General features: G+C 37.9%; 1 protein-coding gene across 3 annotated transcripts in view; it reads right to left on the bottom strand.

Annotated features, from left to right (window-relative positions):
• Positions 1–6,400: 6,400 nt before the first annotated feature.
• Positions 6,401–25,447, bottom strand: part of SLC27A6 (solute carrier family 27 member 6) — a 54,047-nt gene continuing 35,000 nt past the window's right edge. For 2 of the 3 annotated variants that reach the window (XM_039545647.1, XM_039545648.1), the window contains exons 7-11: positions 19,031–19,121; positions 15,593–15,791; positions 14,691–14,788; positions 12,403–12,533; positions 6,401–11,442 (exon numbers count right to left, since the gene is read on the bottom strand). In XM_039545647.1, the coding sequence (XP_039401581.1) occupies positions 11,266–11,442; positions 12,403–12,533; positions 14,691–14,788; positions 15,593–15,791; positions 19,031–19,121 (696 nt within the window). In that variant the 3' untranslated portion in view covers positions 6,401–11,265. The remainder of the gene's footprint in view (positions 11,443–12,402; positions 12,534–14,690; positions 14,789–15,592; positions 15,792–19,030; positions 19,122–25,447) is intronic. The other variant, XM_039545649.1, reaches the window with a different exon arrangement.

Raw genomic sequence — 25,447 nt, 5'->3', positions numbered from 1 at the left:
CCCAATAAATCAATCACTATCCGCCTATATGGCGGGTAGTCTGGACGTACCCCTAGAATGCCACTGAAGGTGTGAGCCCTATGAAAGGTATATCAAATGACATATAGACACATTGCACAGAGTTCTAAATCATTATTGCTACCTCTTTGATCACATGAGAATTAAACTGATCTATACAAAAATTATAAATCCTGCATGCATTTCCCCTTACTCTAGTTCATCTTTCCTTTGGTTGTCCTTGGAGAATCATCTGTATTCAGGCAGGCAGGGTCCCCTCCTTCCCCTGACTTCATCCAGCTCCTACAGCAACTTCCCTTATTTTAAGCAGGTGTGACATGGCTAAAGAGAAAGACCAAATAGAGCAGCTTCTGCCCTTTATAGCCTTCCAGTCTCATTTGTCAGATGACTCCTTGGTCAGCCTCAATGGGAGACCCCAGAGTACTACCAGGTAATTTCACCGATAGGTGACCTCTCCTCTGACAAACCAGTTCTCTTGTTTGGGAGCCGACCTTTTGTCTAGAGAGAGGGTACATTTCAGTGGCCAAGCCTTTAAGTCAACAACCTGAAAGTCAGTTGCCTTTGCTTCTAGATCTATTACCTCTGTAGAATGTACTAAAGGTCAAACTGATAAAGAACCCACCTGAACCCTATCAGAGCAGCAGTGCATGTAGCTAGGCCTTGTTATATATATGTTTAGTAAACATAATTATGCAGATACCACCCTTCCCTTGTCGTTCTTTCATGTTACCTATGTTGGGTAAAGTCGGGGAGTCATTAGATCTGGGGCTGTTGCTAGATGATTAGTGACTGTGGCAAAGAGAAAAAAAATTAATCTGTGCTTGGTGAGACAAACGTAACCTTTCCTGGATTTTGCAAGTGCCTCCCCACTTTGGACCTTCAGAGCCAGAATTTCTTAACCTTTAAGACATGGAAGGGAATCACTAAAGTAATAGAGTGTTTGTGTGGGATTATTTTTGTTATAATTATTTCTTCCAGCATGGGTATGGGCATAATATTATGCAGTGTGCATCATGTATTTTGTAGATTTGGTCTGATGCTGTATGTTTTAACTATATAAAGTGCCTAGAGCCATTGGTAGACACTTCATACAAATTGAAATAAATAAATAAATACATAAATTACAGTGAGCAGGAAATATACTGCTGCCAGCCTTAAATTGAGGCGCTTATTATATTCCAGCCCTAAAGCTAGAATCCGGAAGTGGATATTTATTATATAGAAAATAGTCATTTAGATTAAATTGGTTATTTATTGCTTATAAATTGATTATAAAAAGGTTTATAATTTTATGTCTGAATTCTCAACTGGTGCTGGCTTCTTATTCAGATATTGAATACTTAACTGCATGTGGAAAGTGGGGTTATCATATCCTTCCATTTTCCCAGCAGCACCTTGTCTCTCCTAATGTTGTAAGTGGTGTATTTACATTATAGTTCATTAAGGTGTGAGAACCAAATGTTGCTTCCTCCTGCAGGCTGTAAATCAGATGAACAAGTGCAGTTCTGCTGCGGAAAAAGAAGGTCCTGAACCTTCAATGAACATCATATGGCAGATCCCTGTACAGAACCCCCAGTGAATTCCCAACTTGTTAATGGGGCCATCTGAACCCTCTGTTCAGAGTCAGGCCTGGGAGAATAGGGATTTGGCCCCAGAAAAATACTTGGGTATTCTGATAGTTTTAATGAATTTCTAGATATGTATGTAATATCTGTACCATCATGAAATGCATATTGCTGTGATTACATACAATATACTGGCAGAAAGTACTTGGAGGACATTGTCTTTATAAAGCATTTGGCATATGATGAGCTTACAAATATCATGTTTGAGGCCAGTTAAAGGATGGGGAGGAAATGAGTAAATCTGATATATAGAAATGTGATTTTCTAGTGGAAGGTTTGTTTATCTGAAATGTGTATGATAGTTGATTGCCAATGTGATCACTTTCACTGCCTCTACCATGCAGAGGAAGAGAGAATTATGCCCAAATTAGACCCTAACTTGTGTCATAGGCCTATTTTATCCACGCTTGGGGCCCAATTTACAGTTACACTAAAGCCCCTTTGTGTCACTCTGGCAGTACAAATGGGTGTTAAAGGGGGCAGGAGACTATCCTCTGAGCATGAGGCCTTGCCCATTGATGTAGAGCTGGCAAAAGGCCTGTAAGGCTAACCGTGCTCCAAGTCCCTCCATATTGGGAGGAAAGAGACAGGCCAGGGGAAGGGTCTGGGCTTAGCCAGAGACACTGTACTGAGACTGAGAGCTACTTACATCACAGGCTGGGCAGGTTCCAGACTGTGCCAGAAAGTAGGAAGCAGTGGCTAAGAACACCACTTCCACCCAATCGTCTTCCATTCCTGTCCCAGTGTAGTAAGAAAGAACAGTGTCCTCGGTCTCCAGTCTGTACCTTTAGATTATCCCTGATCACCCTAGGAACTGAACACATTGTTCTGAGGACTGCTGGAAAGAGATAGGATCCATCTGACCAAGAAGAGGAAGAACATATTTGTGCATCGACCTGCCAACCTGGTGAGTAGAGCTTTAAACAAAGTTTAAAAGTTGCAGCGACAAATGCCACCAGGTAAGCATAAAAAAGGCAACCTTAACAGAGGGTTAGATGTTGTGGGGTGGCAGGGGGGAAGCATGGAAAATTACGGTAAGGTCCTAGGAACAACAGTAGGAAAATCAGTGTAGGAATCTGTTCAGCATCTTAGATGTCTACACTGGATGTATTAATACATACACTGAATTATGATTTAATCGAGATCACAGAGACTTGTTGGGATAAATCTCATGACTGGAATATTAGTATAGAGAGGTACAGCTTGTTGAGGAAGAACAGGCATGGAAGAAAGGGAGGAGATGTTGCATTATACATCAAGAATATATAACTTGTTCTCAGGTCCAGAAGAAAGTGAGAGAAAGACCAGTTGAAAGTCTCTAGTGAAAGATAAAAGTTGGAAAATATAGGTGACATCAGGATAGGGGTCTACTATAGGCCATCAAATCAGGAAGAGGAGGAGGTGGCATTTCTAGAACAAATAACAGAAATATTCAAAATACAACACCCGGTAGCAACTGGGAACTTTAGCTACACAGACATCTGTTGAAAAAGTAATACAGCAAAACACAACATTTCCAACAAATTCTTGGAATGTACTGGAGACAACTTTCTGTTTCAGAAAGTGGAGGAAGTAACCCAGGGGAACAGCCGTTTTAGATTTGATTCTAACCAATCTGAAGGTGGAAGTCAATTTGGGTGAAAGTGATCATGAAGTGATAGACTTCATGATTCTAAGGAAAGGTAGGAGTGAGAGCAGCAGAATAATGGACTTCAAAAAAGCAGACTTGTCTGGAACTACAAGGGGAAATGACATGTGAAGCCTAGCATGGCAGATTTGATAAGGCCTAACAAGTTGGCTTTTGGACTTTGATAATAAAAAGTCACTTTGAATCAAACTTTGTAGCCCTCAATCAACCAAAACTCCCATTGTTGTCAAAGGGAATGTTGCGCTATTCTGTTGTTTGTATACCATGGCCATCAGAGTAGTATCAGAATTTGTCCCTTTGTTTTTCCTTTTGGCATACAGTAACTAAATCAAAAAGAGTGGTTCCAGCTGTAATTGATATGTCATGGAGAATAATGAATATCAACAAATATTAACATTGTAGAAACTATAGAAATTAAAAATGGAGCTCAGAAGAAGAGATTTCTCCTTTCTGCTCCTCCATTCTCAGGGACCATTCTCATTTTTATCTATTTTTAAAATTAAAGACAAATACTCTATATTTCTTAATTTGCCAGTTTTTAATATTTTATCCTGCAGATGTAATTTACAAACTCAAATGCTCCTTTAAAGGTTTTTTAACTTGATTTCTCTTACTTGGAACATCTGCCTGACAAATATCTGCATTAGCAGCTATTCAAAGATTTAGGTTTCCATTACTCCTGAGACTGATAGATTTAATTCGTGAAATCCTTGATCCATGACTGAGTGTGCATTAAATTAAGATTTACTCCATGCCTGATTCTTTCATAGGATTTACTTTTATTTTTAATGGAGAAACAGAATGCAGAGGAGTTAAGATGCCTAGCACAGAGAAAATTTGAAATTGTAGGAGAACAGAATGTGTGGCCTTATATTCCATCCAGGTATGGAACACCTGTGTAAGTAACAGATTATGTTCATGGTAGCGAGATCTGAGTGGCAGCCATCTCCTTTTGCAATTATGCGCCCAAGTGCAACTGAAGCATTTGATAAACTACAAAAGTTATTTATTGTGAGTATGCTCCAGTGCAATGAACACTGTTTCTTAATTTCAGGGCAAAAGAAGAATCAACACATCTCAAGAAATAAAACTGTTTCTTGCCTTTCTGAAAGTTTTGTGCTGTGGCTTTCTTGGCCTTTTCAGTATGCCACTATTGGGTGGAGTGGGGGGGCAAGGGTTGCATGACTAATTGTTCAAGGATAGGTTATAAAATGAGGCCAGGTCTAAGAAGTAAATAATTGAACTGCATTTTTGTGAATATGGAGAGATGTGACTGGATATGTAGGGCCAAAACCATTCCTGGTGTAATTCCCAGTGAGGGCCTTCTTTTTCCGCAGCAGATCTGCACTTGTTCATCTGATTTCCATTGAATTCAACTGAGTGAGAACAGCTGTGTGAATAAAAACTTCAGTACTGTCCATTTGACTTTTCTGGGTGATGACTGGCTAAAATCCTTCTTGTGTCCAATAATCCTCAGAAAATAGTTCAAGTGGAATAGTAAAATACATTGTTTGGAATTTAGAGAAGAAAGCAAAACTCTGAAGCACCTCACAATGTGAATAAATTGGGTGTTTTATTATGTTCCTTATGATTAATGCTTTTCTGATTGTTCTAAAACAATCAGGAAAATTAAATCTTCTAATCAATGACTTAAAACAGAGCTTTCATTTAATGTTATGGTATATCCTAATGAGCTGCATACTGTTCCGTGCTTATTTCTGTAATACTTTGGCTTACATACTAATGATAAAACCAAAAAGATTAAAATTTTGCTAATTAAGTTTCATTTTTAAATATCATATAAGAAGCAGAAAGGTTTTTGAAATAAATACACAAGAACTAGAATGGCTACAATCCCCAGACTCCGACTCTTTCAAGTTTGTACCTGAATAGCATAACAGGGCCTGATTCTCCACTCTAATGCAGTTGTGCTCATGTAAAATGTAAAATGGCAGTGAAGCAATGGTGAGTCAGTCCTATTATCTTGAACATGAATATCCCAACAAAAACATTCCATTAATGACAGATTACAGATATTTTCATATGACGTGAAACCTTCTCTTCAGACAAATTGGATATGCCTTGCACAATGGAAATAGGGGCATAGGCACCACATTTAAAAAGGATGAGGGTTTTTTTTTTCATTTTATGATGAAATATGATTTTCTAGATGTACATGATCCCAGAAACAAAACATTATTACAGTGCTTTCATGTATGAACAGGACATCTATCAGATTATCTCCTAGCCTTGATTATTACTCTAATGGAAAAAGAATCAGCTAAATTTATACCACTGGCCTTCTTGCTGACAAAATGTAGGATTACAAATAGTTTTATAAAACAATACTGTCTTTCTGTTTATCTTTGGATTAGAGATGTCATGCACAATCTACCATCATAAGCAAACAAATGTGGTCTAGATGAAATGACTATGAAATGGGTACATAACTGGTTGAAAGACCATTCTCAGAAAGTGGTTATCAATGGTTTGCTGTCAAATGAGATGATGTATTTAGTGAGGTTCTAGAGGGGGCCTGTTCTGTGACTGGTAGTAGTCAATATTTTCATTAATGACATGGAAAACTGAGTGGAAAGTATGCTTACAAAAACTGTTGATGACACCAAGCTGGGAGAGTGGCAAGCACTTTGGAGGACTGGATTAGAATTCCAAATGGCCTTGACCAATCAGTGAATTGGTCTGAAATCAACAAGATGAAATTTAGTAATGTATGTATGAAATACTACGCCTAGGAAGGAAAAATTAAATGCACAACTACAAAAATGGGGCTAGGCAGTAATAGTGCTGAAAAGGATCTGGGGATTATAGTGGATCACAAATTGAATATGAGTCAACAATGTGATGCAGTTGCAAAAAAGGCTAATGCCTTTTGGGGGTAATTTAACAGGAGCGTGGTATGTAAGATGTGGGACATAATTGTCCTGCTCTATTTGGCACAGGTAAGGTCTCAGTTGGAGTACTGTCCTCAGTTCTGGATGCCACCTAGGAATAGCCAGCATGGATTTAACAAGAAGAAATCATGCCAAACCACCCTAATTTCCTTCTTTGATTGGGTTACCATCATAGTAGATAGAACAGAAACAGTAGACATGATATATCTTGATTTTAATAAGGCTTTTGACACAATCCCATACAACATTCACATAAGCAAACTAGGGAAATAGGGTCTAGATCAAAATACTATAAGGTAGGGGCACAATTGTTTGAAAAACTGTTCTCAACAAGTTTGCCATCAAACTGGCAGGGTGTATCTAGTGGGGACACACAGGAGTCAGTCCAGAGTCCAATACCATTTAACATTTCATTAATGTCTTGGATAATAGAGTGGAGAGTATGCTTGTAAAATTTGGAGATGACAACAAGCTAGGAGGGGTTGTAAGCACTTTGGAGGACAGGATTAGAATATAAAATGACCATAACAAATTAGAGAATTGGTCTGAAACCAATAAGATGAAATTCAGTAAAGACAAGTGCAAAGTACTTCACTTAGGAAGAAAAAGTTAAATGTACAACTACTAAATGGGGACTAAGTGGTAGCACTGCTGAAAAGAATTTGGGGACTATAGTGGATCACAAACTGAATATGAGTCATCAATGCGATACAGTTGCAAAATTGACTAATATCATTATGGGTGTATTCAGAGAAGTGTTGTATGTCAGACACAGGAGGTAATTTTCTCTCTCTCTTTTGGCAGTGGTGAGGCCTCAGCTGAAGTATTGTGTTCAATTCTGGGCACTTTAGGAAAGATGTGAACAAATTGGAAAGAGTCTGGAGGAAAGCAACAAAAATGATCAGTTTAGACAATATAACCTAGGAGGAAACGTTAAAGGGCATGTTTATCTTGAGAAAAAGAAAACAGAGGGGGGGGGGCTGATAATAAGTCTTCAAGTATGTTAAGGACTGTTATGAAGAAGATGGTGATCAATTGTTCTCCAGGCCCACTGAAAGCAGACTAAGAAGTAATGGACTTAATCTGCTGTAAGGGAGATTTAGGTTAGATAATAGGACAGACTTTCTACTCTAAGGGTAGTTAAGCACTGCAATAGTTACCCTGAGAGGCAGTGGAATCCCCAGCATTGAAGGCTTTTCAAGCACAGGTTGTACAATCACTTGTCAGAGATGGTCTAGATTTACTTGTTCCATCCTCAACACAGGAGGTTGGACTTCACAACGTTTCAAGATCACTTCCAGCTCTATATTTCTATGCTTCTATTAAAATTGTGTGGGGTTTTGGGGGGGTGAGGAAGAGGCCAGTTGTAGCCTCACATATCCATCACCCACCAGTTGGAATGCAAACCCAAAACTATATAAAAACATCCTCATCATCACTAACAAATATCTTTACTTAGGCTGAGTAACTGCAATCAGAAAAATGTATTTCTCTTAAACATCTGTCATCTGTTCATTTAATAGGACATGAAATGCTCCACTTTCAAAACTCAGATCTGTGTTTTGAATGTATACTTCCTGTAAACTATTGACTTGACTGATGTAAACATAAAAAATGTCAGCACTGATTATAAACATATCCTGCATCAGTGAAATTAATCAAAGGGTGTCTGATCTGGAAACCAATACAAATAGTTTGTCCACTTACATTTCTATTATACACACAGTAATCTCATTAGCCTCTGTCACAAATGCATAAGTTCCATTATGAAATACAGCTGTATACTAAAATGTATTATCCGGCCATATATCAAATGGAAAGCTTAGCAAAGCCTTTTTTTTTTAAAGACTTTAAAAACAAACTTGTTTCCTTGAACACAGTAAACACTTAGAGTTGTGTTTGAAGGATCACTGATCTTTTAGAAAACTGTGAGTATCTGCACACAACAGGTCATTTTGAATTAAAGAGCATAATTATTCAGAACCCTTTCAATATTAGAATTCAGATAATATGCATCAAGGCATTCAATCACCTATTTGCAAAATGTGCTTAAAATATTGTCTGAACTCAACACTGAATTTAAGATTTTTTTTTCCCCTTTTGGCTTAGATTGAGTCACTAGGCTGAGCCTAGACAGCAGGTCTACGCTAGAACGGCTTTCCCACTATAGCTATACTGAGACAGCTATATCAGCACCCCCACTCCCCAGTGGAGACATGGTTCATTGTGGCAAAATAACTCAGTTCCCCAAACAAAATAAAGTGGCATAAGGACATTTTTGACAGTTTAAATGTATTTACACTAAAGCTCTTGCAGTTATAAAAATGTTGTAAAGAATCATGCCTCTAACCGATATTATCCTGGTAAAAGTTTCTTGTGTAAAGAAGAGTAAGGGGGAATATGTAAATTGCACCATCCTAGGAGAAACTCAGGGTGGTATTGCATCTCAGAGAGGCCTCTTGCTGTAGGGTAGGGTCAGGAGTACTTTGCTGTAGCTCTCTTTTCTTGTACCCAACCTGTTCCACCATAGCTGTGCACAATCCCTGCCCATTTGTTTTGTTAGGGGCAAAGGGTAATATAGCGCACCCAGAACATGCCCTACCATGTCTGCCTGGAGTCACTCTCCCGGCAGTGTTAATTCAGCCACTCCTCTGGCTGGCTGAGTAGCCAGAACCACAATCTAAACCTTTGTTGAGCCAATAAGATCTTCTACATAGCAAATTGGTTTATGTAATGCATGACTTTTGCTGAAATTCTATTGTTCTCTGGTGATCACAGCTAACAGACAGCCCTTGAAGGCTGTTGCTAGCCAGCCTAAGTTAAAGCAGCCTTCTTTATGACAAGGATAAATCAGCCCTGAGAGTTGCTGGAGCATGTCAGGTAGTGTTCGTTCATGCTGGGACCTTTTTTTTTTTTTTTTAAAGGTCCAAATCAAATTTGCATTCTGAAAAAGGACTGCAAAAGGGCAAAGATTAAACCAATATTTAAAGGCCAATAGCAGTGAACATCCTGATCTCAAACAGTATTTGTACTGTATATTCTAGTATAAACATTAATAACACAACTTCAATAGACTTCTAAAGTCAATTTTTAAAAATAAAAGTAGAAGATGTAAATTGTAAGTAATACATTTTAGACTACTACTTTCAGGAGATCTTTGTGCTATAATCATACTGGATAAAGAGATGATGTGTCCAGTGCTGAATAGCAGCAGCAGCATCACTATATTTTGAACAATGAGAGTAGAATACTCAATTTCTATAAAAGTCTGTAAATATCACATCTGATTGGGGGACTAATTGGAGAAATTTGGCATAAGAGGATTGTTCAGGAGAGGAGACAATCTAACCTAATATATTTTTTAATCCAGCAATCTGTCCTCTATGAGGACCACAATGTAACCAATCCCAGAACAAAACTTTGTCATTAATCCCAAATCAGACTGACACAAATACAACTTATTTTAACTTTTACACTTTATTTTAAAACTCTTAAGAACAGTGTTTTAGCATGTATGTTTAGAATTTTAAAATACCTATAAATAATAATCCCAATCAGTCATTAAGAAAACAAGGCACCCGCTGGTTAATTAAAATGAATCTTTTGAAGAGCTAATATTCTTGTTTTATATATATATATATATATAAATTGTTCTTAAGACATATATATGTCCTCTATATAAGACATATATATGTCTTAAGAACAATTTTTGCCATTAGCTGGCAATGACTTCCAATCCATTTGTCCTAACTACATCTGAGCGACACTACCCAACAGATCAGGACTATGCACATCAATGCATGGATATTTTTTATCCAATGCCAAAAATGTGCTAGCTGGTTTACAAGACACTATACTCTTCCCTCAGGAGTTTACAATCTAAAGAGAAAAGGTACAAATGAAGGAAAGGGACCAGACTGCAACAAAAAGACATGCTGTTGAGCAGTGATGCTGCCACACATTTCATTAGTTCCATGTTTTGTAAAGAGCGTTTTTTGGTGTCCAACTCTCTTCTTATTTATATTGTTAATGTTGCTTTGAAGGGAGCATTATGATTTGTAGGCCTCTAGGAGTGTGTGCATTTAAGATTGGATTATGGAAAACAAGGTCAGGAAGGGGGATAGTTCCCCCATGTATAGAAGTGAATGGAAAAAGCCAGAGCAATCACCATTGCCTTCAACGGCTTTGGACTGGGCCCTTAGAGCAGTAAACTTGCATCTCAGGTGTGGACAAGGAATTTAAATATGATGCAGAATGTAAGTGGATTAGGAATCAGATGAGGACAGAACCAAGATCCAGATGCCATGAAGGAAGGAGATAAAAACAATGTACACTGTATGCTTTCCATGTATTGAACCTAAGCAGTTTAAGTCAATGTTTTCATAGAGCAGGAAAATTATAGTTTGTTGTGTTTCTCTCCCTACCTTTCTTCAGTTCCTTTTTAATATTATCATTTTATAAATAATCATTAGGCTTTATGAAATGTACAGGAAAACTATTAACTACAGTAAAATAGATGTTAGTCTCAAGCAACAGTACTAACACTAGTATATTTTTCCAATATAATTTATTTCTGTGTATATTATTTTTCTGTAAATATCACTCATTCATGTCTGATATAGAAAAATGTTCAAGACATAGGGGAGGGATAGCTCAGTGGTTTGAGCATTGGCCTACTAAACCCAGGCTTATGACTTCAATCCTTCAGGGGGCCATTCAGGGATCTGGAGCAAAAACATGTCTGGATATTGGTCCTGCTTTGAGCAGTGGGTTGGACTAGATGATCTCCTGAGGTCCCTTCCAACCCTGATATTCTATGATTCTATATCACAAAGATGATGTATTTTAAACATGTTTTATAAGTAATATAACTATTTGGTGTTTCAGGAGGTAGAAAATTATTAGCGTTCAGTGACGGTCAAAAATGAAAGGTGTAGTAAAACTTCTGAATCCAAAAAGGTATGGCTGCAAAATATCAAGAATACAAACTACATAGAAATATTACTTAGTGCACTTGTTGCTTCTTACAAAGTAGTTAACAAGTCTGTTAATTTAACACTAATTAAAGTTTCAGCTGCCCAGATAAGATCTTGTCATGAAGTTCTTTGGTTAATGGAACATAAGATTTTTTAGAACTGTATAAAAAATAAAGTGGATCAGTGATTGCAGATGGATTAAAGCCTTCTCTCACCAACCGAAATTTTTGTTGTTTGAAAGTTCCTGTCATTTCCATTGTTTCCTAGGGGAGAAAGGAAGTTATTTAAGGTTAAGTGGAAATATTTAATGCTTTTTCTCTTGTCTGCATGGACACCTACCTATTTGACTGAAGTGTAAGTTTGGCTCACACTGTGATGCCAAATTTGCAGCCCAATTTTTTTCCTCCCTATTTAGCCTAGTTTGCTTTTCTCAGTTTCATCCTGCTACTCCCATTTATAACTCCCCATTTAGAACAATACATAATTCCTCTCTCCCCTTGCTATTAACACCCTTCAGAAATGTGTAGCATTACCTCTTGCACCTTTACTGTTGCTTAAACAAACAATACACAGTTTGCTCTTAACCTTTCCTCCAGCCTCCTGATAATGATTATGATGTTCCTCTCAACTCCCTTCAATTTGTCAAACTCTCTCTGGTAATATGTGCTCAGAATTAAATACACTATTCCGGGTACAGGAGCATCAGAGCCATATAGAGAAGGTCTGTTAACTCTGCTCCAATACATGATACCTTGGCATTTTTGTGGCTATGTCACTTTGCAAATGCATGTCTAGTTCGCTGTCCACTATCACCCCTTCTCTTTCAGCATTACTTCTTCCCAGCTCTCTCTCTCCCATTAACTATATAGATTTCAGGTTATTTTCCTCAGATGAATTAGGTACCATTTACTAATCTGAATATAATTTGTTATTCTGTGTCCATATTTCTAATCTCTCTAAATCTCTTTGTATTATCTCTGTCCTCAGAGCTGTACATGACTCCTCCCAGTTTAGCATAATGTGCAAATTCCATTACTATGCTGTGTAATTCCCCCTTTTAGATCATAAATGCAGATGGTAAATAGGACTGGTCATATCATTAATCTGTGCAATACACCATCAGATACCTTCCCTTCAACCCACCATATTGCCTTTTATGATCTTTGTCAGTGTTCTGTTCACATGTGGATATTTAAGTGTACCGCACAATAAATGTAAATTACCTGGAGTCTTAAAAATAGCGGGCAAGCATAACCTGGTAGATATGTCACAACTTGTTCATACATTTGTTCCAAATCTAATGATTTATTGGGCTTCAAAATAACAGAGACCATTCCTGCTTTTCCTTCATGATCTGTGAAAAAAAGTTGAAAATTAGGTACATGCTACATAATTTGGAAATTTCCAATTTTAGTATAACCTGACTTTAAAAACCATATGTTATTTTTTTAATATGGAGGTATATCTATCTCATAGAACTGGAGGGGACCTTGAAAGGTCATTGAGTGCAGTCCCCTGTCTTCACAGCAGGAACAAGTATTGTCCCTGACAGATTTTTGCCAGAGATCCCTAAATGGCCCCCTCAAGGACTGAACTCACAAACCTGGGTTTAACAGGCCAATGTTCAAACCACTGAGCTGTCCCTCCCCTCTGAAAATTTGTCCAAATAAGAATGTAGTATTATTTATGTTTCAATCAAACCATAAAATATACACACAAAATGACATAAAAGCCTAACTGGAATAAATGTGGAATGACTGCATTAGTCTTATGTACCAAAACCATAAGTGAGTTATGTAGGCAGTCTCCTTATACTTCATCACCATATCATACATTTTGTCACAAATTTTATGGGGGAAATTATTATAGGAATGTCTGAGAATAACTGTCAAGTCTGGAGGAAAAGAAAAGTTATAACTATACAACTTAGGTTTCTAGAACTTTTTGGAATAGTTTTCTATTTAGGATGACTGCATTACTTATTAGTAGGGCTATGATTTAGTCAGGGAATCCATGACTTCCAGTGACCTCTGTGATTTCAGTCCACCGCCTGTAGGGGGCATGGAGCTGCAGGGTACCTCTGCTGCCTCTGGCAGGTCCCTGAGCTCCTGGCCGCTGCCAGTGGTAGGGGAACCCCCAGCTCCTGGCTGTCACAACCCCTGGAGCTGCGGGCAGCAGGGGTACCCCGCAGTTCCCTGCTGCCATGGGAGGCAGAGGTGCCCCACAGCTCCCAGCCACCACAGGCAGTGAGAGAACTCCCAGAATTGCAGGCAGCAGGGGTACCCCCCCACCCCTACCTGCTGCAAGCGACTCTTAGCCCCTGCACAGCTGCCCTGCTTCAGGCAGTGCTGGGACCTGGAGATCCCCATTTTGTCCCAGATAAAAGTCAGGGATAGGTCAGGGATAGGTCACGGCTTCCGTGAATTTTTCGTTTTTGCCTGTGACCTGTCCGTGACTTACTAAAAATATCTGTGAAAAAATCTTAGCCTTCCTTATTAGCCACTTATAGGTTACGCAAGCTATTCCAGATGAGTGCCTCTGCCACTCTGGAGTAAAGCAGCCACCCTAAAGTCATAACAATAAACCCTTTTATATCACCCTGCAATTATGTAGTTTCTTACTTTTAATACACAGAGGGTGGCTGCCATTAAAAATTCAGTATTTGCCAAAAGTTGCCCCACAGTGGCATGTGAGATATTGCAATTATTCCTTTTTTAAATTTAGGTAAAAGTTGTGCTATTTGTTGGCCAGTGTTGAATATATAATGGAGACCACTGTAGACACAGTAGTCCTGATTCTCAGTTATAGTAAGGCTCCTTTACCTTTCAGGTTAAAGGGGCTTTAAAGTGCAAGTAAATTAAACTTGCACCTACTTTCAAACCCCTTTACCCTCCCAGTGGAGGGTAAAGAGGCTTTAGCATAAATGGAAATCAGGCCCAGACTATTTTTGGCAAACTTTTATTTTTGTTTCATATTATCATACTGTTTTACATATTTCATTCATTTCTTTTTAGGTTCCCAGGGAAATTCTCCCTCAGAGCTAGTTTACTGGACTGTGTTAAAAAGTGAAATCAAACTAGCTCAAATGCTTAGTTTAATATATGAATATATATTTTAATTTAAGTGGTTAAAAGTTTTTTGCTTCCTTACTCTGCTGAAATGTTTCTATTTTTCCATACAAATATTTGGGTTTCCCAGATGCCATATTAATGATGCTTGGAGGATTAATTCAAGTTATGCAGTAGTCCCAAATTCATGGCAAAATAACCTTTATAACAATACAACATCATATTGTCTCTCTCATATTTCACATACATCAAAGTACAGGGTTAAATGGCTGATCCACAAGCTTTTGTTATCTGAGCTATTCTTAAGAGCTTTTTAGAGAGCTGAATATTAAATAGCCAAGTTAATTAAAAGTGATTGCATAACTTTTAAAGCAAAATATAAGCGTTATGAGGAACAGCAGCATGACTTTACGGAAAAACCTCCAGAGATAACAGGGTCTTACCTGGCACAGGAACACCATATACATTGGCTTCCTGTATGAAGTCCAACATACCAATGACATCAGAAACTTCAGTGGTTGCAACATTCTCTCCTTTCCATCTAAATGGAGTGAGGAGTGGAGAAAAAAAAACACGGTACCCAAATGAAAACATATGAGCATACTGTACTCTTGATGGATGATGTAAGCTCTTTGGGGGAAGGTAACATTATTATTAATAATAAATAATAATTAATAATTCATCTTTTTATTGTGCCTAGGAGCCCCAGTCATGGGCCTTGACTCCATTGTGTTTGTACAGGACCCAGCACAATGGGGTCATGATCCAAGACTGGGGCTCCTAGACACTGTAATAATACAAATTAATAATAGTAATATTACCTTTAATAGGAATTATGAATACACTGGACTAAATATACCTTACATTTGTTCTAGCATGTCCAGTCAGTGTGATGCTCTGATCACCATAAGAGTACGCTTTGTTAAAACAGCTGCATTTAAAAATAAATAAATAAATGAAAACAAGTAAATCCTATCCTAATCTGAAATAAAGTGTTTTCATAATTTATATTCAGCTAAATCTACCAAATGTAGACATCTACTGTGTTTGATACATTTCTCCACTTCAGTGTGCCAAGTCTCCTTGCCCTGCAACAAAGACACCATTTGCTAGAATGCTCATGAGAAGGATCACGAGGGACTTTGAATGAAAACCTGCCACAAAATGAAGTTAGGTATGGTTGCATGCTGCTCACAAAATTAAACACTAGCACTGCTATATACTTCAAGAATGTATATGAACCAGAGACTCTTGGGAGAGAGGAGAGGAGAGGAGGAAAATAGGTCAAGCAATATTATCCTATCCCATGCACCAATGCTTTTTAACAAGGACATAGAGATAGTACCTGTAAGTATCCCCGATCCTGTCCCAAAAGTAAAGAAAATTCTCTTGGTCTTGAACCATCAGATCCCCTGTATTAAAATAAATGTCTCCCTTCTTAAACACCTCGCAGAGTAATTTCTTTTCCGTATGTTTCTTACTCCCAGCATAGCCAAAGAAGGGATTCTTTGCATTCACTTTGGAAATGAGAAGACCAGCCTCACCTATAGTGAAAAGTTAAGGTGAACAGTGATGTAAGGTATCACAGGATAGTTAATGTTTACATTAATGTTAATTGACTACATATCCTACACTTACAATATTAAGATATTATATACCCAACTCAACATGGTGGAATTGTTCTATGGGACCAAAAAACAATAGTGTGTCTTCTGCTCTACTGCCTTGCACCTTCTGTAGTCCTTTGCAATTGTCCAAAGTATGTATAAACTGCTGACAAATAGGAAAGATAGTGTTTTACATTACATAAGATCATAAGAATGGCCATACTGGATCAGAACAATGGTCCATCTAGCCCAGTATCCTTCCAACAGCAGCCAATGCCAGGTGCTTCAGAGGGAATGAATAGAACAGACAACCAGGTGATCCATCCCCTGTTGCCCATTCCCAGCTTCTGGCAAACAGAGGCTAGGGACACTTCCGAGCATGATTTTGCCCCCCTGTCCATCCTGGATAATAGCCATTGATAGACCTACCCTCCATGGACTTATCTAGTTCCATTTTGAACCCTGTTATAGTTTTGGCCTTCACAACATCCTCTGATGTAGAGTTCACACAACGCACAATCAACCTGTGGAAGAAATACTTCCTTTTGTTCATTTTAAACCTCCTTCCTGTTAATTTCATTTGGTGACCACCCCTAGTTCTTGTGTTATGAGGAGAAGTAAATAATACTTCCTTTTTTGCTTTCTCCTCAACAGTCATGATCTTGGGGGAGGGATAGCTCAGTGGTTTGAGCATTGGCCTACTAAACCCAGGGTTGTGAGTTCAATCCTTGAGGGGGCCACTTAGGGATCTGGGGCAAAATCAATACTTGGTCCTGCTAGTGAAGGCAGGGGAATAGACTCAATGACATTTCCAGCTCTATGAGATAGGTGTATCTCCATATATTATTATTTTTATAGACCTCTAGTCATCTCTTTTCCAAGCTGAAAAGTCCCAATCTTCTTTCTCTCTCCTCATACAGAAGCTTTTCTATAGCCCTAATCATTTTTGTTTCTCTGTACCTTTTCCAATTCCAATATATCTTTTTTGACATGGGGCGACCAGATCTGCACACAGAATTCAAGGTGTGGGTATACCAAGGATTTATATAGAGGCAATATCATATTTTCTGTATCATCATTATCCCCTTTCCTAATGATTCCCCAAGTTCTGTTTGCTTTTCTGACTGCTGCTGGACACAGAGTGGCTGTTTTCAGAGAACTATCCACAATGACTCCAAGATTTCTTTCTTGAGTGATAACAGTTAATTTAGACCCCATCATTTTATATCTATAGTTGGGATTATGTTTTCCAATATGCATTACTCTGCATTTATCAACATTTAATTTAATTTGTCATTTTGTTGCTGAGTCACACCGTTTTGTGAGTTCCGTTTGTAACTCTTCGCAGTGTGCTTTGGACTTAACTATCTTGAGTAGTTTTCTATCATCTGCGAATTTTGCCACCTCACTGTTTACCCCTTTTTCCAGATCATTTATGGATATGTTGAACAGCACTGGCACCAGTACAGCTCCCTAGGGGACACCACTATTTACCTCTGTCCATTCTGAAAACTGACAATTTATTCCTACCCTTTGTTTTGTATATTTTAACCAGTTACTGATCCAGGTGAGGACCTTCCCTTGTATCCCAATTAACTGTTTACAGGATAAATACCACTACACAAGATGCAAGGCAGTGGAGGATCAGGCTCTGCTCTTTTTTAGGGATATCACTTACCAAAGTGCACCTGCCAAGAAAGATTAGACCTCACATATCTTACTGAATTGTAATTGTCAGCATTAGTTTCCTTTTAATACTCAAAATAAAATACCCAAGATTTGAAAAAATGTGTGTCTAAAGCTAGGTATTAAATCCATATTTAAATAGCCTGATTTTGAAGAGTACTGAGCTCTCCAGCAGTTTTCACTGAAGCCAGAAAAGTAAAGTGGATTATATTTATACAGAATCAGTTTTCTTTCTTTGCCAGTTAACTTATGAAAGTTAACCAAATCTATTTTCAGAAAATACCAAACAAGTTAGGAGAGGAGGAAATAAGTCTGCTTGTTGCACATAGAATGCATGGGTGGAATACTTCTATGGACTACTAGTTCGAAACACAAAGTATACAGCGCATTCCTGGAATGGTTGGTTGTGTCCCTGAGCATTCTGGGGTTACCCCCACACACAAGCTTTAATTGTAGGGTCTCATGTTTATTTAAGCATTTTCTGAACAGTAAAACCAGAGGGTTACATTGTTCTAGCGGAGAAAAGTACTCCAATAAAAAATATACACAAAAGGGATGGCAAGCATTACAAAGAGTTTAGGACCAAATCCTGGAGAAGGCATAAAAAGACTATATAACAGGGTTTTGCCGTGCTTTTCTTAGATTCATAAAGTTTAAGGTCAGAAGGGACTACTAGAACATCTAGTCTAACCTCTTTTATATCATAGACCATTAATTTTACCCAGTTACCCCTGTACTGAGTCCTATACCTTTTGTTTGGTTAATGCATAACATCCAGAAAGCATTCTCCTTATACATGTACCAAGTAGTCTCTCAATCTTTCTGATAAGCTAAACAGAATGAGCTCTTTTAGTTTTTCACAGTAAGGCATTTTTTCCAGCCCTCTAATTATTTTTTGTACCCTCTCCAATTTTACAATATGCTTTTTAAAATATGGAAACCTGAACTGTATACAGTATGTCTTATCAATCACTTATACAGAGGTAAAATCATGTCCCTAATCCTACTCACTGCTCTACTATTTATATAGCCAAGGATTGCATTAGCCGTTTTTGCCACAGCATCGCACTGAGAGCTCACATGGAATTGCTTGTCCACAGTGAATCTTAAAATCTTTTCAGAGCCACTACTTTCCAGGATACAGTTAAAACTTGTCAAAACTCAGAATTTCATTGTCTGGAAAATTCTAACACTTAGAAAGGTTTTCATTCTGATAAATTTTGAAATTTCAAGCAGAAAGGAAAGTCTATCTTTTCCCTATTTGTGTTTTTGTCCTTAGGCATTTGTCTACCATTAAAAGATTGTGCTTCTAAAGCCTCACATGCTTAAAAATGTCATTAAACCTACTGATTTTGTAGGCACACATTGTTATACGTTATTATTAGCTGATGTTGGCGCTTTATCACTTGTAACACAATAACAGTTCATTTTTTTTTTTAAATGTAAGTTTTTTTATAGGCTGGATGCATCCTGTTATAATGAATGCTTACCTTTCTTAACCTTCTCACACCAACCATGCCTATTTCTAATGGGTTCATCTTTTTTAAAATCATACTTGATTAAGTCAAAAGGGGAAAAAAGCTGAAAAGAGAAGAGAACAGATGGACCATCAGTTATTTATAAACACAGCGACATCTGGTGGCAGCAAAAGTAAGCAACGAAAATTTTTTATGTACAGCATTCAAATCTTTTTTACTTACATGTAGAATCCAGTTTTATGTAAATACAAAATGCACAAGATAAACTTATACTATTCCCTGAAGAAAAGCAACATCTGATTTTAATAACCCTGTAACATTAAAAATATCTCTGGAACACATATGTAATCTCACTTATTTTCATACAGCATCTTGTGGCAAAACTGTGGCCCCTATATACCATTGGAGCAGTGTACCAGAATCTGCACCAGGATGTCATAATAATAGAATCAGATCTGCAACTTTAGCTACAGTATTTGTTAGCAGAGCCTGCTACAAAAACTACTCCTGAGACCAGATCCTTAACTGGTGTAAATCAGTGTAGCTCCATTTATTTCAATAGAGTTATGCCAATTTATTCCAGATGAGGATCTGGCCCACGGTTTTTAGCATTGCTTACTAGTGAGAATGCTTGAAGTTGTAGATTGGGGAAGTATTGTGAAGAGCAGATTAAAATGTCAGAAAAGGACTGTAGATGAACCAATAGCAGCACTTCTTGGGATGCTAACAACTTTCACGCTCACTCAGCTCTACAGTATGGCTCTTAGGAAAAGCCTCATTTTGGTAAAGCTGTACAGCTGCACTACCTGAAGAAGAAGACTGGGAGCATTCTACTTCCCTAAATGTCAACAAGCAGGGGAGCATTCCCACTACTATACTTTTTTATGGACTGCAGCCTTCTCCCTGCTGGGCACCAGTCCTGCTCAGTGGGCCTCACGTCCTCCTTTTGGGTACTGTGCACTCCTAAGAGCATAGGGACAGAAGTTTCTATACTCTCCCAATCACAGACATTGCTATTCTGACTGACCCCTATATGGGCTGCACACCAGAGTTGAAGCTAGGATGAAAGGCTTCTTGCACCCTCTTGCATAGGACTAGACAGAATCTGGCCCTGGCTGCAGGACTGGGCCCCATATTCTTGCCAACATTAAAAACCCAGGTACTTTTTCTCACTGAATACTCAGGACCTGATTCTTATTTACACTAAGGGCTTGTTTTCACATATTATGGTATAGCTGCACGAGTGTAGCACTTTAGTAAAGATGCTCCTTTGCCGATGATTAATCCACCTCCCCAACAGCTGTAACTATGTCGGCAAGAGAAGCTCTCTCATCAATACAGCACTGTCTACACAGGGAGTTAGATTGGTATAGCTATGTCGCTCAGGGGTGTGGATTTTTCACACCCCTGAACAACAGATATACCAATATAGGTCTGTTGTCTAGGCCTGGCCTAAGAGCAAGTGGTGTAAAGCGGTTTTCATGTAAATGATAACTAGAACCAGAGTCTTTGTCATCGAATGGGCGGGGTGCACTTCTTATCAGATATTCACTTATCCTTCTGTGCATTCAGCTAGCCTGCTTCCTGACTCTTCTCATCTTCTGTCTCCTAAAGAAGTGCATCAGTAGTTCTTGTAAAAGTAGGACTAACAAACGATTTCTGGAAATCTTTGCAGGAGAAGTATTGACAGGACCAGTGTGGGAGAAAACAATTATAAATATATATTTTAATCACATAGCACCTTTTTTCACCTGCAAGAAATACAATGTAATTAAGGACTGGGATTAGGAAGATGTCTCATGTAATGGATAAAATGCTAAAACATAAAATGCTCATTTGCCTTCAATTAATTTGGCTGAATAGTATAATGATTTTATCATCCATTAACTTGATCACACCACTATTCATTTTGTTGTCACTGATGCCTGAATTTTTATAGCAACCACTAATTAGCACAGGGGACAATTTAGAAAGAATCAAGTCTGTGGTGGCTGGATGCTGGATTAGTGAATGCAGCTGCACACTGTGCACACCTTTTGTAATATGAAATTGAATGATACTGTAACTTAGTTATAAACAGTACTTTTTGTATTAGATATATTGAAAATGCTTTATAATGTAAAGGCTAGAGTTTGGTAGCAAAGCAACTGACTGCATATGATAATTCAATTGTCATTAGGCACTCAAGTACAACTTGGTTTGCACAATCTGTTTCATTGACAGAGGAAATGTTGAGATTACCTGATTTCCCTGACCAAAGATGCATCTTTGGATCTCACTGAGACCCAGAGCATGAAGCAAAAGAACCTTTGTTTAAACACCTGGTCTAAAGAAGAGTACTTCTAACAGTACACTACTGTGTATCAGCCCAATGATCTAAAGACTGGACACGTGAACTGAGATTTACTGAACCTACTCATCAGCATCTGTAATACCATAAATCTGTCTACGTGCAAGCTGCTTTCCTTCTGCATTAAAGTTTGTGAATTGGAGTCACCTTGGCATAACAGGTGGTGCTGCATCATACTGCTGCAATTACAGACCTAAATCTGTTTCATCTTGGCTATTCCAAATTATGGGGAAAGAAGGGATGTAGACAAACATTACTGTATTATTCTACACAGTGTAATGCAGTGGATCGTTCATCTAATTTTAACTTTTTTACTGGATAAATAAATAATTATACAACACATGAACCTTTCAACCAGCTAAACTGCAATCTGACCATACTCTGTATCACCACTGCCCTGTGATTATGTTGCTCTAATGTTATTTATCTACTTAAAGTTCTTATATGGCCAAATTACCATAGTATCTGAGCACCTCACAATCTTTAATGCATTTATCTTCACAATGCTCCTGTGAGGTAGGGAAGTGCTATTATCCCCATCTATAAAATGGTGATCTGAGGCACAGAGAGGCCAAGTGACTTTCCCACAGTCACACAGACAGCCTGGGGCTGAGTAAGTAATTGAACCTGGGTCTTCTAGGTGCTGTGCTAATACCCTAACTACAGGACCATCTTTTTTTCTAGCTAACAGTATCATCATAATGTCACACCGCTGCTCTTTTCAAATACAATATTTCAATTCAAATATGTTTTAAAAATTGTTTTTTAAATTATTATATTTTAAACTCACAATGGACCAGTAAAAATATGTATCAGCTTTTGCCTTTGGTTTAGTTTGCCAGCTGGAAATTTTACAGGTAATCTACTGCTGAATGGCAGATGTTTATAAAACAAACTGCTACATGTATACACTTGTCTACATAGGAAAATAGCCAAGAATAGCTATTCCACACAAGTTCCCAGTGTGAACACTTGTTCCTCCCTAAGGCTGCATCTCCACTATGAGCTAGGGGTGTGATTCCCAGCTCACTTACACATACTCGTGCTAGGTCGATGAGAGTTAGTGCGAATATAAATAGTACTTGTAGCCACGATAGCACAGGGAGCATCAGCGGAGGCACAGCTTAGCCATGCCAATTACAATCTCACCTGAAACTTTGCCATCGCTGCCTGTGCTACCATGGCTACACTATTATTTATATTCATGCTAGCTTGATGACTGTGTGTACATAGTTGAGAATCACACTTCTATCTCACACTGTAGACATAGTATAAATTGTGCTTTCATGTGGTTTAGGTTAATCCACTTTGGAAGTAGATTGAGCTAATATGCAGAAAGGCCCTCTTTGTGTGGAGTAAGTGTGTCCACATGAGGAACTAGTGCAGAATAGCTGTTGTATTTTTAATTCACACCCTAATTTTATTTTGCAATAGCTTTCCTTGTATACAAGCCCTAAGATTCAGGATCTACCATCCAAACAAATTCAAAGACTTAAATAATTTCCTTTCCTAGCACAATAGCTTCATACATTAACTGTGTTTCATAAGTACAAGGTCTTACCTATGATGAACTCTGAACCATGTATGAAAACAGAGTTTGGACACTATTTAACCCTGTTTTGGCTAAATTGTTTCCCTTCATAATTTGGCTAGCCAGTAACAGGACCAACTATTAAAAAAAAAAAAAAAGCCTTGCAAAAAACATCTGGTACTAACCCCAGAAAATACTGGACAGTAAAATATCTTGGAATATAGTGGCAGTATTAGAGCATGTTTGTCAAAAGCAATGTGAATAACCTCACTATCAAAAGAGCAGCAGTGTTATTAATTTTCAGACATGTTTTAATCTTTGCTGAACAGGCAAAAATCATAGGAGTTGCTAGTAACACTGTTGATAAACACATTAAGAATTTGTGCTGTTAATATTAATTTCCAGAGGCTTATATCTGCATTAGCTAAAACTTTACATGAAGTTTCGTTTTCATGTTAAAAAGTACCTGTTCTGTTATTTTAATATTTAAGATTAGGAACAAAAAACAAACTCCACTAGAATTGGGTCAGTCCTGAGATTCTTTGTTCTGTGAAAGAAAGGTAATAAGCCTCAACAAAATGCTAAAATGTTTTTGATTGATTGCCACAGTCAAGCTTTCCATCAGATAAGAAGGTTAAAATAGCACCTGATTCTGTCATCCATTCTCATGTAGAGTAGTACCTTATCATGCAAGCAGTCCCACTGATTTCTACAGAACAACAGAACAAGGTATTACACAGCATGAGTACTGAAGAAAGTTTCAGGCTCTTACAATTTTTTTTTAACTAAAACACTGGCAAAAAATGTTACATGCAAAGTTCTGAATAAAAGTTTTTAGAAGCTGATTTTTAGGTAGGTAGTAATTTGTACTCCCTGCTACCACTTTTTATGACATATGAGTTCCCTTTCCCCACACTCCTGTTGCATTTTCTCTCTTGTAGCACGGGGTACATTTTAAGGGTAATATGGAGTGTCTTTTCCATGCATCTTTGATCAGTATTAATGGAAGTCTCATGCCTAACTTCTTATGCATCACACAAATAATATATGCATAAAAGGTCTGAAGCTGCTCTGTGCATTCCTGTTCAGAGGCCTCTGCAAATTTTGTTTCCTTAGCAGATGTAGGCTCCCATTTTCTATTGCATTAATTCTATTCACATGAGGCATATAGACATCTTGGTTTTTTAAAAAACTGTTCATAGTAACTATACCTTCAAACATATCAACAGGATCCATTGTACCTAGAGATTACACAGTGCAAATAAACTAAATTATTCCTAGACAAGAGCACCAATTTCCAGTTAGCATCTCACATTCAGTGGCTCTTCGGATGCATGGCACACTACTACAGCATTCTCCTTTTTCTTCACACAACTGAAAATATAATAAAGAACAATTTGGCTGACAGAAGATCATTTTCTGGTTCCTGGCATGGTATCTGTCACATTACCTATAATTTGGCAAATGGAACATCAATCACACATTAGTCTTTGCCTCCTTGCTTTAGGAGAAGGCAGTTAATGACAGAAAATTCGCTTTCATCTTCGGAGCCTGAACCAGTTTTGTCAGCTTTAGTATCTTTAGATTCTGTATTTGTATAATTGTAAATTTGTATATTTAGTTTACAAATATAGGAACTGCCATACTGAATCAAACTGGTGAACCCTATAAAGTAGTTCTGTATACTGCCTGATGTTGGCCAGTACCAGCTGCATCAGAAGAAGATGCAAGGGTTGAATAGGGATCTGCCACCTTTCAGGTGAATGCCCTAGCCATCGGGCTATGGGATATTCTGATGTGGGGCTCCTTGACTTTCTCCTGTTGAAGCTGTTGTACTTTGAATTTTTTTAAATTATTTATCCATCGACATTCAGTATCACCACACCTACGTTTCTTTGTGAATCTAGCCCTTAATGCAGGTTTATTTTCTGGAGAAGAAAGAGTTTGAGCAATATTTTAAAGACATTATAAACTAATTTAGACTAATTGCAGAGTGGCCATTTCCTGTTCATGAGAGGGCTTACATTCTTTACATTTTCATTTTTGGGAAAGGATGAGGGAAGAAGATTTCACAGTTATGTTATCAAATTAGATAGATACTTTGATACGGCACAGTAATGCTAACTGGTTAGAATTTACAGCAGAAATGTCTGCAGACCTTCACTATCCAGTTACAAAAATAAATAAATCAAATTAACAGAATTTTTAAAACTTCTAGTCTACAGTTGCTAACTCAAGTCATATGACTAAACCACAGAGGAGATCAAATAGCACCTTTATTTTATATTCATGAAAAAGTATCAATCTTCCTTTCTGGGTATATAAACAGTACCATTTTTATCAATGTATGAAACAAAAATAAAACAACATTCCACACCTTCCATGGTTTAAAGACATAGGGGGAAGGCGGGGTGGAAGGCCACAGAGGGAGATATAACAACTCTGGGCCTGATCAAGAACCTACCAAACATTATAGATGGAATTTTCAAATGCACCAAAGTGACTTAGGAACACAAATCTCACTCTAAATCAATGGGATTTATGCTGC

Source organism: Mauremys reevesii, linkage group 6 (assembly GCF_016161935.1).
Source record: "Mauremys reevesii isolate NIE-2019 linkage group 6, ASM1616193v1, whole genome shotgun sequence".
Classification (NCBI taxonomy): Eukaryota; Metazoa; Chordata; order Testudines; family Geoemydidae; genus Mauremys; species Mauremys reevesii.
Note: the sequence above shows the minus strand (reverse complement) of the source record. Positions and strands in the feature narration are given on the sequence as shown.